This window comes from Spermophilus citellus (assembly GCF_964194105.1).
Source record: "Spermophilus citellus genome assembly, chromosome: 13".
Lineage (NCBI taxonomy): Eukaryota > Metazoa > Chordata > Mammalia > Rodentia > Sciuridae > Spermophilus > Spermophilus citellus.
Window position 1 is genome coordinate 71,223,687 of NC_138193.1, and position 18,880 is coordinate 71,242,566.

Below are 18,880 nucleotides of genomic sequence, written 5' to 3' on the forward strand. Positions count from 1 at the left end.
CAAAACAGTTATCATTCATGCACAGAAAAATCAATGGGACTGAAAGCTAGTTCAACTTAAGAATTAAATGACAACTTGATTGATTCTTAACACTGGAATATATGTTGGTTTTTGTGACAATGGTCTCATACCCCCATCTCATTTAACTTGTGAACTGATCATCTACCCATGGGTAGTGTGGCCCACTCTGGCTTTATAGAGTGAACAATAGACATAAGACACAAGTATATGCGGGACTAGTGGGTGGTTCCAACAAAAGAAAGACATGCTTCATCTTTTTGGCTCTAATCTCACTGGCTTTCAGTCAAGTGTTACCTTCATCTCATCCATCCAGTCCATAATGTAGAGCATTTCCTGGAATATCTTCTGTAGCCCCAGGTTCATCTCGAGACGCTGTCTCCGAGCCTTGAGCAGTTCTAGCAGGTATTCCCAGAGTCGGATGACATTGTCCTTCCTTGCTGTGATGCGCTTGATATCATGGTAGTTCTCTGCCTCGAGCTCCCTGGCCACAGCCACCACAGCCTGCACACGCTCCTCATATGCGGCAATGTCTGTCTCAATTGCCTCGTGCTTTTTTGTGGCGGCCTCAACTGCAGGAAGGTCAAATCCAAAGTTGTCCTACAGAGAAATGGAATGAAAAGAAACACAAAATAAGTCATCCAAATAACAACAAAAGAAACAGAACAGAGTCAAATCCTTAGTCTTCCAATGCTTTCTGTCCTCTTTAGGTATCTTAAAACTCCCTGCCAGAGCTCAGATGCCTCTCCAAAACCAATCAACAACTTCTCTTTTGAAAGAGGTTCCAGCTCATACTTACCACCTAACATAAGAGACTAGAGCAGGTGGTAGTTTATGTCAAACCAAGAAAATGAAAGCCACTTTTATTTATTGAATGACCAGCCTCACTTTACTGCTTTGAGGCTGGTTGGTCAGACTGAAGAAAAGGGGGGCATTTTAAAACCTTTCGTGTAAATGTGAATGGCGCGCGCGCGCACACACACACACACATCAGTTTTAAACAAACCCTGTGAGCTGTTTCTATGATGAGTTAGATAAATAGAAAAGGAAAGTATATTGGAAATTATAAACATCCTCTTCATGGGAAGTGAGCAAGATGGCTAGATGGTCACTTCCTAACACTTGAGAGCCAATGAGCAGCTGTCCTATAGTCCTGGACCTCTGGGGACAGTCAACATTTCTAGACTATCCCAGGAATGGTTTTGTTAATAACATAGAGAGCAGAACCTGAGACACCAGACGCTGGTTTTCGCTCAGCCAAGTCTCCCTCATAGCTGCCTTGCGGTCAAATCTGCGGGCTAGCTGTTCCAGTTTCTCCTGTCTTATGAGCTCATTGCGCAGTGCCAGTTCTCTTTCATGTTCCGCTTTTTCCAGTCTTTCCCAGGCCTGGAGAATTGAAAAAAAGAATGGTTTCCTGCAATGTTCAAGACAATTTTTTTTTTTTTGGTCTACAGTCAACAGCTAGTATTTCTTAAAATGACCCAAGAACTTGAAAGGGAAATTATCATTCTCACCCTCATAGACTCTTAAGCCTTGAGAAAAAAATTACTTCTCTCTTGGTGTAGCCTCCTGGGACACTTGCCCCTAAGGAAATTTAAAGATCCTGTATTGTACTTGGAATATGAAACAGTACAGATATGGGGTGAATACAATTAAATTACAAATCTCTTATTTTTTAAAAAGGAAACAAAGTAATTATCTTAAATAGCTCTGATCACATAAAAAAAGATAAATTATTTCTCTCAGAACAAAATCATGTTATGAATCATTTACTCCACCTTGTGCTACTTTAAAAAAATTCCTAAGTCTGAATATTTGTTTCAAAATCCTGACCCATTGTCCACATTAAATTCATCTCTATAATGTGTCTTATTCACATTAAAAAAAAAAAAAATCCAAACATTCCAAAGAAATTTAAAGTGTGTACAACTAAGTAGAGTTTTGGAGTTTTCTAATTTCCCACTGTGAAATTCTATAACTGGACATAACTGTATGCACAATAATGGAAAACTATTTATCTGCCTCTCTGATGGAAGGAGCCAACATCTCAAGCCCACAACCTCTAGGTTCAAATACATGAAATAAAGTTTTAAGTTCTCCTTTGTATAATGTGAAGATGTTTGAGATGATTGCTTTAGATAAATGAGGGATAAACTGAATATAAATCTGAGTAACAAAGTAAATGGCCTAGACTAAGGCTGGTTTGATAAAATCTGACACTGCCCCTAAAACTCCAATAGATGGGCCTACCACAAATAATCACTGGACCCTCTGCCACACCTGGCATTCATCAGTTCAGCAGGCAGCGAGAGACCCTTCCATTCTCCTGCACACTAAGACACCAAGACTAAAAGACAGAACCTGAAGCTTGTTAAGAGCTCAGGCCAACAAGGGACTGAATGGATGTTTTACCTTATTAATATCAGAGATGAGCTTCCCCTCTCGGGGCATGTAGACCTTCTGATTGTTGGCCCGCATCTTGCTCTGAATAGTGAAAAGCAGCACTTCCAAGTTCCCCTTCTCAGTAAATCTAAGCACAGAGAAAATAGCGATTAACGATTCAGTGAATTTGTTCTTTCAAGAGGGAAAATTCATTTGTTACTAAAGGAAAAACACATTTCACACAGTCACACAATTTTAAAAGCTATTTCTCTCTGGTCTGATTTATGTGAAATGTGTGTTAGACAGCAGTGGACTGGGTTAGCTGTTGGTCCTTACAAACCTTCGAATATGCCAAACTGTGGAGGTTTTGTTCTTTCTTTTGTTTTGTGGTTGCTTGCTGTTGCTGGGATTCATATTTGAAGGTGTCAAGGGCATACTGTACTCTTTTATTAATCATATCAATCAAGATTAAGTCCTGCACAGTGGACTTATTTGATTCAGAGAGCCTAGTGAATGCACTTAACTAGGATTATTTTATATGTCTTCCAAATATTTTCAATGGGTTTCAGAGACCTCACCAAGAAATTTACAACAGAGTTTACAGAAAAGTGAATGACTTCAGAACTAGAGTAAACAAGAGATAAAATTCACAATCCTTACTTGAAAATTGTGAACTTTATATATATGAAAAGTCAAAACTGTTATGATGTGAAAGGATATGAAATAATTTACTGTTTTTTTTTTTTTTGCAGGGGGGGTCCTGGGGATTGAACTCAAGAGCTCTCGACTACTGTACCACATCCCCAGCCCTATTTTGAATTTTATTTAGAGACAGGATCTCACTGAGTTGCTTAGTGCCTTGCTTTTGCTGCAGCTAGCTTTGAACTTGTGATCCTCCTGCCTCAGCCTCCTAAACTGCTGGGATTAAAGGCATGTTGCCACTGACTGTCCTCCTTTATTTAACATGATATTAATGTTTATATATTGTGTTGCAGATTTAGTAGGCTAACTATAGGTTACTCTCTCAGATACACCTTAGGTTTTATACTACACAACATATACACGGTGCTACTTTTCTAAAACCCCCAAAATATGGTGTTTTAAAAGACATTTGGCAGAAGGGTTTTGGAGTAGGGACTGGGGACCTGTATCAGCTCTTAAGATTCTCACATATTCTGTATGTCAAGGGCACATTTCTGCTAGACAGGGCTCAAGGGGAAGGCATGATTAAATTAAATTAAATTAAATTAAATCAAATCTCAGCAACACAGAAGCAAATGAAAGGGAGAAAGGGCATTTGAGAGGTACTCAGTTAAGAGATGGGATCACAGAAGTCAGAAAATGGGGGTCTACTGGATGCTATAATCTCTCCTGCCAAGTTAATGGTAATACATGACAATATGCATCTTACTTGGGTGGTTTCTCCACGGTGCGGTAAGTGTTGAATGCCTGAAGCTGTTGTTGAACCCCAACCAGTGAATTGGCAAATTTGCGATTGTTCAGAATAATGATGGTTTGTTCAATCCACTCCAGAAGGTCTGAGGCAAGTGATTCATATTTTTCAATCATTTTTTCTGTTTCAATAGCATTGTCAAGCACCTATAAACAAGTTAGAAAAACTCAAGATTCTATCACCATGCAAGGAAAACATGATTGTAAGCCTACAATGAGCATGTGCACACTCAATGACTGGCTTTGAAATGGTTCTGTGATGCTCTGGCACAAGCATTTTAATTCAAGGAACTATTTGCTAATAGTCAGCCAGACAGTGGCTATTATTTGTGAGCAAAGACAGCTTAACTCAACTGTAATTGGTTCTGTAACCTCCCAACCCTCAGGGAAAAGATTCTGAATGATTTCTACAGTCCAACCTACAAAAATTCCTAGAGAAGCAAAAAGGGCTTAATTTAGTTTGATCCTGTCCCATGAATTTTCTGTTTCATTGCACTGGGAGGACAATGTCATCAGATCTCAGGTGTTTTGAAAAAATATGGCAGGTGAACATTAGCCACATGGGAAGTAAAAAGCATAAGACTGAGGCCTTTTCTATTGTGGCCAGCAGGATTTCAAGGTCATCACATTAATAGACTCTATCAGACTTTTGATACCCAATTTTCTGGAAACGTTGAGGGGAAGAGTGTTTGTGTCTGGGGCTCCCTTCCTAGATCTTTCAGCCATCACACCCACTCCCACCTCTCATTGCCCTTCAGGAAGAAGTTTCTGCTCACTTCCCTGTCTTGAGTTACTAGGTTTGCAATCACAATCATGATGAGCTCTTAGAAAAATAAGGTACTTAGGTGGCAAGACAGGAAGACTGATTTGAATTGTGCATCACAACTTAGAAAACTTATGTGATCTTACCTTTCCAATTCGTTTTCCTTCAACAGCCAAGGCCTTCATCTTAGAGAAGTAGTGGTAATAAGTTACCACATAAGTGATAATGGATTTCTCATCAGGGTGGTCCACACTGATATCTGTAATCCAGAGAAAACTCTTTTCAGAGTGCTACTCATGATGTTGCCACCCACGCAGCAGTAACAACCTGGAACAGCTGTGCGACTACACTGAACTGCCCAGCACCTTCCTTTCTTTACACTTGAGAGTTCTGTCATTGCTATATTATTATGAGGATAATGAGGATGAAGCCATATGATTGACTGATTTACAACATGATACAGATATTCATAAAATGCCTTCTACACACTGTGTTTGGCTCCCTGCCTTATCACACACTCCCAACCCTTGCCAGCAAACTGAGTTTGTGGTTCTTGAGTTCTCATCTCTGCCATGACACCAGAATCTCTCCAAGTCACTCAGTCTAGACATCTTTGTTTCCTTGTTACCCATATCCAGTTAGCCACAGAATCATAGAATCAAACCTGAAACAGTGGCTCCCTCGATGGGTTTCTCTGTTACCCCACTCATTGCACACGGTGCACCCAGACTGTTCTTCCAGAAGCATGACTGTGAACACATTTTCTCCTAGCTCAAAAATGCCATTAAGTGTAAAGATTATAGTATAAGCCCTTTAGTCCTTCAGAATCTGGTTGAAACTTTCCTTGTCTTTTTATTTATTTATTAAAAAAAATTTTAAGATGTTGATGGACCTTTATTTTATTCATTTATTTATATGTGGTGCTGAGAATCAAACCCAGTGCCTCACACATTCTAGGCAAGTGCCCCCCCCCTTTTATTTCATCAATCCATCCCTCAAATATTTATCAAGTCTTTTCTAAGTGCCACACATTGTTCTAGACATTTCTAAATTCTAGAGCCTATTTCTTCTCAGGGACTATATATTCGAATTAAACCTGACCCTACACACACACACACACACAAAAATAAAAAATAAAAAAATAAAAAAATAAAAAAAATCCAAAATGCCTTCCTTTCTTAACTTCCCTTTGCCTGAAATGGCCTTCCTCTCCCATCATTTCTTATTATCCTTCAAGATCCAGCTCAAAAGTTATAATTCCAATCAATACAGCCATTCCTGATTTCCACAGCTGGAATTATTCTTTCTCTCCCTCTTCTCCCTTAGGACTGCATATATGGGCACCTAGTCCACTTTCTTCCAGGTATTATTTTTATTCTTTGCCTCCAAGACTCATTCCCCAAGGATAAGATTACCCTGCCTTAGCCCCTTATGTCACTCCACCTCCCAAATTCCTAGTGTGTTACCCCTGCACAAAGTAGGTAAATATTTAAATATTTACTGGGTGAGGAAGCAAATGGATGAATATGTCAAGTCTTTAGTATGGCAGTATTGAGGGCATCACTAGCCTGGGTCAGATTAAGTACAGAACAAACAGGATAGCTCTGAGAAGATGCATCAGGCTCTTCTTCAAAATACACTCATACGTATACTTTAATTTTTATTCTCCAAATAGCCTATGTGAAGTGAGATTGTTTCTCTTGTTTTAAACATGAGAACACCTAGGGCACAGGGCTGGGACACTCCCAGTCCAAGGTCAACACAGCAGCCATTGACAGTAACCACCAGATCACAGGTACTGTTCTCCCCTGAGGGTTCCTGGGTCTGCTCAGCCCCACCAAAGGTGCCCAGAGAGGAGAGAACTAAAGGATAGCCTGAATAAAATGTCAGGCATGTATATAATTTAATAAACATAAAATGCTGGTATAACTGAAAGGACTAAACAGGCAAAAAAAAATTCTTTTTTAGTTGGTCTACAAGTATATTTTAACTGATAATCTTTGAGGCACTGGACAACTAATAATATTTGGGTCTATCTTAGCTTGGGACTAAGAACTAATAATCAAGACAAAATACACATGCCTGTAACCCAGTGGCTTGGGAAGATGAGGCAAGAGGATCACAAGTTCAAAATTAGCCTCAGCAACTTACCCAGGCCCTAAGCAAGAGCCTGTCTTTAAATAAAATACAAAGAAGGGCTGGGGATGTTGCTCAGTGATTAAGCACCCCTGAGGTCAATTCCCAGTACCAAAAAATATATCAAACATACAGGACCATATCAACTGCCATTTTTAGCTTCTGTTTTTGTGATCTGAGAAATATCAATCCCCTTTTTATACTGGTTGATCATTAGAAAAATTAAAGAAGTAGTTAATGAAACATTTGTCAGTGTGACAGGAAAAAAAAGAGATTCTTTGTAAAAGCACAAAGGGCTAAGGCAAGTCTCCCTTTGATAGTAAGGCAGGGGTTAAAGCATGAAGATTTATCATGACTGAAAGAATTTTACTTTTCTGTTTATATTGAGAAATCATTTAATGGGTTAGCACAAACATAATTTTATCTTAGCTTCCTGTGGAGAACATATCAGCGAATCTGATGCACTGGAAAACAGCAGCAAACCAGCCTGGCAGCCTCATGACCTCAATTTGCCCTTGGGGAGTTAAACTTCCTGTTGTATATTTATAAGAACTTTAAACTTTCACTCATATACACATAGTTTCACCAATACTTGCTCACAGCTAAGAGAATATATAAAGCTCCAGCACTATAAACAAATCCTTATATGTTTTAAATGTTTTCCAAAATCAGAAAACACTGTTCGGAGAGACCACATTGAAATAAAACCTGGAATTCGGATTTTGTGGACTGTCCCACACAGGCCAGCTGTGTCACTTGCAGTGGGGCTTCAGGCTACTACAGAGAGCCCCAGAGCAGAATAGTTAGTTCATGAGGAGAATGGGATGCAGTCAGCCGTAAGAAAAAACTTTCAGTGCTGCGGCTGCTTCTACCCATATTCCCTTTCCCAGATGCACTTTCCTCATTTATAAGTTATTTGCTCACAAGCAAACAACGCTCAGCCCATTTTTCAGTTTCCAACCATCCCAAAGCATTCACCTTCAGGTGAATGTCAATAAGCAAGCAATCACTGAACATCTATGCCAGATTGTGTACCATGAACACGGGCACTAACACCCTACAAGGACTCCCCATTGCCTGCTGAACAATCTCTAAAGGCATTAGCTTGTGGGGCACCCAACCCTTCCTGGGGTATTCATTTATTGTCAGCCTAACCACCATTCCCACTAGATCCACAGTGCTCAAACTCACCTGCTTCCCTCTGCCTAACACACCTTCTCCTTCAGACTATTTAAATTTCCACAAAATTAAGGTCCCCTTTCTTTGATATCTAAGCATACTATATGAATAAAAGGTACGGACACAAGACAGATTTTATATTAAACCTTTGCTGCTAAAATCCTACCTTTCATTCCTTGAGTCCTTACCTTCAGGGTCCAGCAGTTTAGTGAGGCCAAGATGTTGCTCTGCCAGGTTAAATGCATTCTGCAGATTGTAGTGTGCATTGGATTTCTTCAGTTTATCAAAATCTATCAGATCAGGACTATATAGAACAAACAACACAGCCAAATATAACAAAAATCATGGCTTGGAAGCAAATCATGTGACTAATGAGACTTGATCATTACTCCAAAAAAATGTTAAAATAACCACTTAGTGTAGTAAAACTACAAAATTATGTAATTATTTAACAATGACACCTGATTTTTGAATAAACATTTGTAGAATATATTAAGAGAATGAAAGATAATGTGTTAACTTGCTTATTTTGTTTTGGATAATTTACTTATTCTCCCATATTTTCCTCACATGGAATGCAGAAATTTCCACTGTGGTATGATAACATCTAAGGCAATGAACTTGAAAATCATAAGTCACCAAGATCTATTTTGGAAGAACAGCAATATTCTATCCCACAATTGTTAGCATGATTTCTTTAGACTTACCGGTGTTTGTGTATCAGTGCATTGAAGGCCATGCCATCTCTCCAGCTAGTGGTGAAATTGTGAATGTTGACATTGGGGTACCTGCCAAGAACAAAGCACAAGAGAAAATCAACAGAATTACCACATAAAGGTTTATACTTTTGCTAAATGCAGTGTTAAAAATGTGTTTGTAGCTGGGCACACTGGTACACGTCTATAATCCCAGCAATTTAGGAGGCCAAGACAGGAGAATTACAAGAAAACTTTCAACAACATTTTAAAAACATAATTGGTGTGATTCTTAACAATGCTTCCAGGATTTTAAAATTCAAGAAGTTTGATGCTAGCCTGGGCAGTTTAGGGAGGAAACTTTGTCTCAAAATAAAAAATTAAAAAGGGTGGGGGTATAGCTCAGTGACAGAGCACTCCTGGATTCAATCCCTCGTGCTGCAAAAATGAAAAAAAAAAAAAATGTTTGCTAAGCACTGTAAAATCCAAGATAATACCTATCATTAAAGTCAATTATGTCAACTTCAGTTCGCTATAAAATAAAAATAAAATATATATCTTATGTGTCTTCTCCTGCTTGGTAATTCAATCTCTCAAAAGGCATGAACTGTGTTGTGCCCTAGATTTAAGGCACTACTCTTACTTTGGAAAAAATGACCATAACTAGAGATATGGCTGAGGCCTCTTGCTTCCTTTGGCTTTCTACTCCACATAGTAAGATACCAGCACCAGCAGTCATTGGGAACCGAATATACACATCACTCTGGGATACAAAGGCAGATGGGGCTACCTCTTCATGTGATACTCAGCTTTTCTTTTTCCCTTATATCACTTAGTTGTATGAAGTTTTATATACAGTTAAGTACCTTCCTTAAAAATTTGCCTATGTTTGAACCTTATCCCCAACAAGCTATTCTATACCATTCTGGTTATTAATAAGGTTGTTACCTATAGTTGATTAAAGAATCATTATCTGACTTGACCCACTTATTAGGTCCTAAGCTCTTCATAGTTTCCATACTTCATATTCATTAGTTATAGGTACATGTAGTATTGAGAGTAACTCTCCAATTTACCTGATATAAAATCAATTCTCATTAAGAACATATGACTAACAACAAAAAAAAAGAACATATGACTAAAATACTTTGATGATAACTTTGTAGATTTAGTACCAGCTGAGCCCAGAAAACTTTGGTGAGCAACAAAAGAGATGCAGTTCTCTAAAATTATCTTCACTAAAACTTCAGTGAAAGAATATAAGAAAGGAAAACTTGGACACCAAAGATTACTCTCAAGTTTACTGAGCAAAGCTCCCCCAAGCAGCAGAAGTTAAAGGGAGAAGAAAACTTTCAAAAGCATTTTAAAAATACAGTGGGTGTGATTCTTAATAATGCTTCCAGGATTTTAAAATTCAAAATATAATGGTCTTTGGAGCATCCTTTAAAAAAGTGAATGCCTCTGATCGAAGAAATATGACAGGTTCAAACTATAAATCAGAACTCCTTCCATTACAAAAGCTAGCTGAAATGTCAACATAGTAACTGCTTATGTGTTAACAAGCCTCCTCAATGGAAGCCATGGAAAAGACACTTGTCAGCACCTTATAAGTGAGGACTAAAGCAGAACTCTGTCCTGGAAGAAGCAGCCCCGATGCCCTTTGCATTCACTCACCCAGCTGTCTTCATCTGGCACCACAGCAGCAAGGCATCCTTGGCAGACTTCTTCTCTTTGTTATCTTCTGTTTCCACACTGATGTCCTGGATCTAAGATTTATAAACAAAAATTTGACAAATAGATGGGTTAGCAGCCTAACAGACACTGAAGACCAGGTCTGCATTTATATGAAAGTCAACTTTGGATCAAAGTCTCACCCTGCAAATTACTTGCTTACATGTCAATGAAAACTGCTTCCCAAAGTAAAAGGCTCAGCTCAGAAGCACTAGCCAGAGCTGGGCTTCATACTTTACAGAGATAAGGATGGAGGAAAAATGGCGACCTGCATTATTTCCTAGCACAGTTAAGAGTTGTTTCTGCCCCTGAGAACCTGGTTTTCCAACTACAAGTTAGCACAATAGTTCTCACAGCATACTTGGAACTTTATCATAGCCCAGAAACATATTTAGTTTGGTTTTTCATAACAATTTTTTCACATAAATATGGGGGCTTCGTTGATGAGAATACAGGCACTACTCAGAAAAAGGGAATGCTTAAATTTTGCTGTGTTTCCATGGTTTGCATTTGCAAGCCCCTCATAAACAGCGTATGTTCAATATAAAGTCTCATTTATTGGCACCAAAGTCACCCAGACTAACTGGGTGAATCGGGGCTCTACCTCCTGAGTACCTCAGACTCCTCATCTGAGGAATGGCAGTTACAATGGCTACCTCACAGCCATGAGTCTTAATGAGGTAAAGAAAGTGCTCATAGAAAGGCCTGGTAAATACCAGTTCTTGGGCTAGGAGCCAGCTCCCAGTTATGTTGTTACCCTTTGCTTGTAGTTTCTTGAGCATAATTAAATTGGGGATGGGAGTTGGAAGTGGGTGGATCAGCCCAGAAGGTTATCTTTCATCTTCCAGCTCTAGCCATCCCAAGCTTCTCTGACCTACCTCCTGTCAAACCCCCTCCATTCAATCTAAAAGTATCTCCCAGAATTCTTTTCAAAAGAGATATGAGGACGACATATCTAAAAATAAAAGTAAATGTCATAAACTTTCAACTAGGAAAAATACCTAGAAATTTAAATAACTGTACTTAAAAAAAAAAACTAAATTTTTAATTGTGGTAAGAATGTGAAGTCTGAATTTTCAAAAACCTCAAACTCTTTTATTAGAATCATTAGCTCATGTGCAAAGTGAACAAGAAAGAGTAATCTTCAATCACTACATGACACAAGGAAAGACAGGCTGGAACTGTGTGCACTACACATTGTCAGTTGTCTCACACTTCTATGTGAAAAAGGGCATCTCCTTCCAGATTTGCCCATATAGAAACAAGTCATAGCTACCCTTCTGAAATGAAGACAGCTACTTCTGAGACTAGGCCAACTCAAGACTTCCAGTTTCTCTTACCATCTTTTATTCTCTTTAAAGGTACAGCAGCCTAAAACCTGTGTTGCCATCAGTAATCAATGGATTCCTATTACATAGGTACAAGACATGTCCTGGGAACAGGGAGCTTAAGACTTAAGGGGGAAGGAGAGATCTCTGTAGACATACAGGATACTTTACTGCAGAAGCTGAGCCTTGGCTGATCGGTAGAACAGGTGGAAGAGGCTGAGTTATGTAAGAAACCAACACCACAGGCCATACACTAGCATCGACAACCTTCGCACCTCCCTCAAAGGCAAAATTTGTATCAGCATTCACAGGTTGAAGTATGGAAAAAGAAAAGCTGGCAGGAAGCTAATTAGCCAACAACTCAACCCAATTCATGCTGAGAATCCTAAAAAGGGCTGTGTGTGCCAGCTCCCTGACATGGGAACTGACCCGCTGTCAAGAAAAGCCACAGTCAGAATGCCCTTCCATGTTCTGATTACCATTGGTCAAAGGCAATAGATATAGAATGCTTTGCTCTACAAAACGGGGGTCAAGCTCAAGGAATGTTTTGCTATTTTCATATCTGTTGGCATAATACATGAGAGCAACAATTAAGTGAATTTAATAGCATTCACTCCATTTTCAATAATTCAGGAACTAAATGTCAGACACTACATGAGAATTGTGTCTGGGGGAAAAAAATGTCCTTGATGATTGCAATTAACTCTGTTAAGCTATGTCATCTTCAACAGTGGTCCCCTCCTCAGATCTACTTAATTAGAATCACTTGGGCTGAGCTCTAAACATCTGAATTATTAAGAAGCTTTCACAATGGTGGCAGATGATCAGCCAGGTTTGGGAACCAGCCAGTCAGGGAGCCCTTTCTGAATGTGACTCCATTTTAGCCTCCTTCCCCCTCCACACACATGCACACCCAGAACACTGCAAACTGAAGACCGATCCTAGGCAAAGTGGGGAGGAAAAGGGATTAGTGGATTAGTCACAGGTTGGTTTCAGTACAAAAACAAAGACGGCTCTAACTTGATTTTTCATTTGGGTGAGGTTTTTATTTGCCCAGAAAAATCAATCAGATCTTTATCAAAGGGGCAGAACAGGAAGGAAAGGCATGGAGTGCACAGTCACCCAGGAGACAGGACTGTTGGGATATTTGTTTGCAGAGTAACCTGACACCAGGGTAAAAAGTGGTTCCTGCCTTTCAAATTTTAATTGAAGAGCCTGAGCAGGAAGCATACACCTGGAGAAGGAGCCAGGACTCAGGCTGGAGGTGCTTCATCCTGAAATATTGAGCTCTTATGGGTCAGAAACCTGGGCAAGGCTCCAAACTTCTTGGTCAAAATGACCTTGAAAGTACATTCTGACTTAAAATACTTCTACACTTGGTGAAGTTCAGAGTCTACTGCTAGTAGACTTGCATCAGCCTCATCCTCATACCTCTGTGCCTGGCAAAGTGAAGTATCAGAGACCAGACAAGATGTTGGGGAAGTGGTGGGCAGGGATGCAGCCTGGGAACTCCCACCACTGAGTCCATCTGACAGGAGAGCCAAGACTGTCAGGAGCAGGAGGGAGGAGGATACAATAGCTTCTACATGCCTCCAGGGGCAGCACTCAGTCCTGAGGGCCAGATATGACACCCCTGACTCTGAGATGCAGTTTTAACCTGCTCTCCCTGCCTTGTCCCTCTGGAATAGAGAGGTCAGCTCCACCAAGAGGCCTGAACTTGTGAGATTAGCCTAAGTTTTGAGCATCATCAGCATTCCTAGACTGAGTTCCTTACCTGGAAGCGAAGGATGATGGTCCAGATGAGGCCAAGTGTTAGTCGGTGATTCCCATCCACAATGTCATGGGACCCCATGTTCTCAAGATGGACTCTCTGCTCCTTCAGGAACTGAAGGGCCTTGTCCACATTCTCCAAACAGTGGATGCGCATTCGTCCTTTGGTGGGTTTAGGCTAGAAATGAGAGCAGAGGTGGAAACAGATCATCCAACTGGGCAGAGACAGCCTGTCATGCAGTGCTCCCCTGACCCAAAACACTAAAAATCTTGTATGCTCATTTGGTTCAAATACACATTTATCTAATAGTCTTAGAAAAGAAAAGTTTACTTAAGGGAATTATAACCCCCCTCTGATTACTTTCCAGAGGTTTAATTGTGGAAGCTATTTATAAATGAGGACAGAAATGGGAAATTTAGAAAAAAGTGAACCCAATTTTCAGAGAATTTCAGTGCTCCTGCTGCCATCTACAAAGCTTTTTGCAGATGCATGACTAACACCTGTGAGGATTTTCTGATTATTTTCAATATAAAAATAGATTTGCCACCTGCTGGTTTGAGTCACTTCCTAAGGATGGTGCAAAATACAGATGGGACACACCACCAAGTCAGGAGAATTTCCAAATGGTGGTTTTGTGAGGGGCATGGGGAAGGGGTTAAACAAAAGGGTGTGACTCACTGAAAAGAAAGAAAGAGGAGAAAAAGGAGAGTAGAAAAATTAGGGTATAATTTGAATACCCCAAATGTTCCTTCCTTTTCCCCAGCTGTATCAAAATCAAAATGAGGCCCTTGTAAGGTAAACATTTTAAATAAAACAAATATATACATACACACATATGTAACACACACACACACACACACACACACACACACACCCCTACCATATATATCTCTATGGTATCTGCTACACACACAAATATATAACATATTTACTGTAAATATTTTTACCTTTATTCTACCTTCCTACTATGTGTTGTGTGTATACATGTGTGTATACACACAGTTTCATTAGGTCACTATTATCTATGTGCCAAAACCAAGTTCATACCCAACTCCTGCACCTGCTTTCCACTTCCCATTCATCTCCTCTGGTCCAGGGGGCACCTGAGGCTGATGTCATCATCTCAAAAAGACCCAACAGGAAGCTCACAGCCTCCCAGTCACAAGAATACATTTTTGCCTCACTGACTTGGTGGCTGCTATTCTTGCTTCCTAGCATCTTTTTTGTCATTGCACCATGTCCCACCCAACTTCCAAGTCTCAGGTCAAGGCCTGTCTTTCCTTCTTGGAGACATGTACAACTACTCCAGTTCTCAGAGGTCTCTTCTCACAACTCTACACACCAATGTAGTCCAGGAACTCACCACTGCCCTGTATTTTTTATTTTCTCTGTTGTTTCTTATATTACTCTTCTTACTTCCAACTCAACTGCTGGCTGATAGCAGGGATGATGCTTTACACTGCTGTACCCTTAGGGGTCTCTGGATGGGTTCTGAGCACAGGGCATGTGCACAAGTGAACTGAACACTCACAGGTGAGTTGACCTCATGAGAAAAAGGAGGCCAGGTGTGCAGCAGTCAGCCCTATGAAAATATCTTGCCCATTTCCTGCCTTTTTCCTCTATAGTTAAGATCTTACTGACTTATTAGCTGGAGATCATCTAAAAGTAAAGTTATTTGGGTGAAAGTGGCCATTTAAGTGTACTATGCCCAGTTTCAGATTATTATATTATTTTATACTTCCTTTTCTCCTACAGAAAAGGACATATAAGAATGAAAGAATGGGGTTGGGGATATAGCTCAGATGGTAGAGTGCTTGCCTTGCCTGCACAAGGCCCTGGGTTCAATCCCCAGCACCAAAAACAAAAACAAAAGCCACTGCTCTTTCACACTTTGTTCCGAAGACCCAGATTAAAAAGAATGAAAGAATGTACTTTGACATCAAAGAAATCCATATGCAACAAAATGAAACTGAATCCCTTTCTCTCGCCATGCACAAAAGTTAACTCAAAATGGATCAAGGAGCTTGATATCAAATCAGAAACTCTGCGTCTGATAGAAGAAAAAGTTGGCTCCGACCTACAGATTGTGGGGTCGGGCTCCAAATTCCTTAATAGGACACCCATAGCACAAGAGTTAACAACTAGAATCAACAAATGGGACTTAATTAAACTTAAAAGTTTTTTCTCAGCAAAAGAAACAATAAGAGAGGTAAATAGGGAGCCTACATCCTGGGAACAAATTTTTACTCCTCACACCTCAGATAGAGCCCTAATATCCAGAGTATACAAAGAACTCAAAAAATTAGACAATAAGATAACAAATAACCCAATCAACAAATGGGCCAAGGACCTGAACAGACACTTCTCAGAGGAGGATATACAATCAATCAACAAGTACATGAAAAAATGCTCTCCATCTCTAGCAGTCAGAGAAATGCAAATCAAAACCACACTAAGATACCATCTCACCCCAGTAAGATTGGCAGCCACTATGAAGTCAAACAACAACAAGTGCTGGCGAGGATGTGGAGAAAAGGGTACACTTGTACATTGCTGGTGGGACTGCAAATTGGTGCGGCCAATTTGGAAAGCAGTTTGGAGATTCCTGGGAAAGCTGGGAATGGAACCACCATTTGACCCAGCTATTGCCCTTCTCGGACTATTCCCTGAAGACCTTAAAAAAGCATGCTACAGGGATACTGCCACATCGATGTTCATAGCAGCACAATTCACAATAGCTAGACTGTGGAACCAACCCAGATGCCCTTCAATAGATGAATGGATAAAAAAAATGTGGCATCTATACACAATGGAGTACTATGCAGCAATAAAAAATGACAAAATCATAGAATTTTCAGGGAAATGGATGGCACTAGAGCAGATTATGCTTAGTGAAGCTAGCCAATCCCTAAAAAACAAATACCAAATGTCTTCTTTGATATAATGAGAGCAACTATGAACAGAGTAGGGAGGGAGAGCAGGAAGAAAAGATTAACTTTAAACAGAGACATGTGATGGGAGGGAAAGGGAGAGAAAAGGGAAAGTGCATGGAAATGGAGGGAGACCCTCATTGCTATACAAAATTACATATAAGAGGTTGTGAGGGGAATGGGAAAATAAACAAGGAGAGAAATGAACTACAGTAGATGGGGTAGAGAGAGAAGTTGGGAGGGGAGGGGAGGGGGGATATTAGGGGATAGGAAAGGTAGCAGAATACAACAAGTACTAATAGGGCATTATGTAAAATTGTGGATGTGTAACCGATGTGATTCTGCAATCTGCATTTGGGGTAAAATTGGGGGTTCATAACCCACTTCAATCTAATGTATGAAATATGATATGTCAAGAGCCTTGTAATGTTGTGAACAACCAATAAAAAATTAAAAAAAAAAAAAAAAAGAAATAAGATTACAGGCAGAGGCCTTATCAAAAGTGGTAAATTCTTGCTTAGCATGTATGAGGCCCTGTGGTTGATCCCCAGGCATTGCAAAAAGATGATGAAAACTGAGCACTCTAATGAGGCAGGAAAAGGGTTAGATATGATCATAGACACTGTCTGAGGCTGACACACTCTCTCAGAAGCACTCCCACCAGCCTCCTGAGTCACATTATGTCATTACACAGGGATGGGATTAGGTGCTTCTAAAGTGAAGTATATGAATGCTGGTACAGGGGTTTCTGACCTTTCTTCCTGAGTGGAGAGGTCTTTTTTCCTGGATGTGTGTGGGTCAGTGCTGCCCTTGGTGAGGTAGACAGGGCTACCTCTCCCTAGTGAGAAGTGCGGAACTCTGCATCTGTTTCTCACATGGGCTCTTTTGGTTTTTCCTGATCATTTCTTGGGTTAGCTACTACTTCTCACTACTGAAAAAGTAACTACTCACAGCAGCCTCTTGTTCTTCTCATAGCCAGAGGCTGCTGGATAGAATGAAGCCTGGTTAAAACTCAGCTATAAGCTGAGTGATGGAGATTTAGCTGCCTCTAAAAAGGTGTGTGAATTCTGGTACAGGGGCTCTGACATTTATTTCTGCTGTTCCGAGGCCATTTTTATTCCTCTCAATGTTTGTGCACGTGGCTAGTGAGGTAGTGAGTGGTCTCCCTACACCTATAGGTGCTGTTCCCTGCAGAGCAAGGAGGTCAGAAGTATTCTGTGTGTCCCAGCAGAAAATTCTCATGAGTCTTATCTCTTACAGGCAGAAAAGGTTACTTCCTAAGTTGGGATGAGGAGAACAATATGGATGAAAGGGAAAGGCCTAAGGAAAAAGAGAACAAGGAATAGATGGGGGTTGCTGATATCTTCCTAGTGTCTACCCAGAAGAACAAAGCCACTGCTCTTTCACACTTTGTCCTGAAGACCCGGATTTCAAATAATCACTTCAGTCTGGTTCACATTCAAACGAATGCAGCAAAGAAAGAGTCCTCCCAGAATATCCTTTCCACAAACAAGAAAACTAGTCAAAACATCAGTACAATGTGGGCACATTTCTGCGTGGACATGTGTAAGGGAGGATGATAATGCTTTCCCACAGGTTGAAGCAATGTGATGCACATCCCAGGGACCTCATACTGACTGGCAATGCCAGATGAGCTAAAGATGGTCCACTCCAGATCTGGATGCAACTCAAGTACTTGGGGCAAGTGTCAGCCATTATAACACTAGAGCATGGGACTGTGGATGTGGTTCAGAATTAGAGCAGTTGCCCAGTAAGCAAGAGGATCCCCCAGCAGTGCAAAAAAGAGAAAAAGAAACAAAATTATGAGGTGGCATGCACACCTGTAATTCCAGCTACCTGGAAGGCTAAAACAGGAGGACTGCAAGTTTGAGGACAGCCTCAGCAACTTCGCAAGACCCTATCTCAAAATTTAAGTAAAAGGGCCTGGGGATGTAGCTCAGTGGTAAAGTGCCCCTGGGTTTAACCCCAGTACCTGCAAAATAACCAAACCAAACCCCACCAAAAGTCAGGGGAAATAGAAAACTGTCAGAATTTTTTTTTATTTCCCTCAAAATTGTGCCAGAGGGGAGGGGATGTGTATCTGTGTTTTTCTCCTTCTAAAGTTGTACACATGTGAACATGTGCTTGCTTGCAATTTTCCTATTGCTTCTGCCTTTATGTTCTTTAAAACATAAACATGCACACCACATCTGCACATGCTTCTGCTGGCCAATTTCGTATAGAAAATGATGACGCCCACACTGTAACAAATCAACAGTTTACTTCTCAACTATTTATCAGTAAAATGGAAATAATATCCACAATTATTTCACAGAGCGGCTACAAGAAGAGGATTTCTCATCTTCTTCATCTTCAGTGCAAAGTATTTTCCTCCAAAAAAAAATTCTACTTCAAACAAAAAAAGGGGACTCCCCCTCTCCCTATTCCATGGAGTTAGAACTGCTCAGAAGTAGCACAGCTCTCTGCAGACATGG

The 18,880-nt window shown here is 40.3% G+C and overlaps 1 protein-coding gene across 2 annotated transcripts in view; it reads right to left on the reverse strand.

Moving 5' to 3' along the window:
• SPTBN1 (spectrin beta, non-erythrocytic 1) overlaps positions 1–18,880 on the reverse strand; it is a 198,402-nt gene that overhangs the window by 43,902 nt on the left and 135,620 nt on the right. For both annotated transcript variants that reach the window (XM_081265412.1, XM_081265413.1), the window contains exons 4-12: positions 13,459–13,632; positions 10,300–10,391; positions 8,638–8,718; positions 8,119–8,234; positions 4,762–4,874; positions 3,812–3,999; positions 2,431–2,548; positions 1,246–1,404; positions 316–618 (exon numbers count right to left, since the gene is read on the reverse strand). In XM_081265412.1, coding sequence (XP_081121538.1) covers positions 316–618; positions 1,246–1,404; positions 2,431–2,548; positions 3,812–3,999; positions 4,762–4,874; positions 8,119–8,234; positions 8,638–8,718; positions 10,300–10,391; positions 13,459–13,632 — 1,344 coding nt within the window. The remainder of the gene's footprint in view (positions 1–315; positions 619–1,245; positions 1,405–2,430; positions 2,549–3,811; positions 4,000–4,761; positions 4,875–8,118; positions 8,235–8,637; positions 8,719–10,299; positions 10,392–13,458; positions 13,633–18,880) is intronic.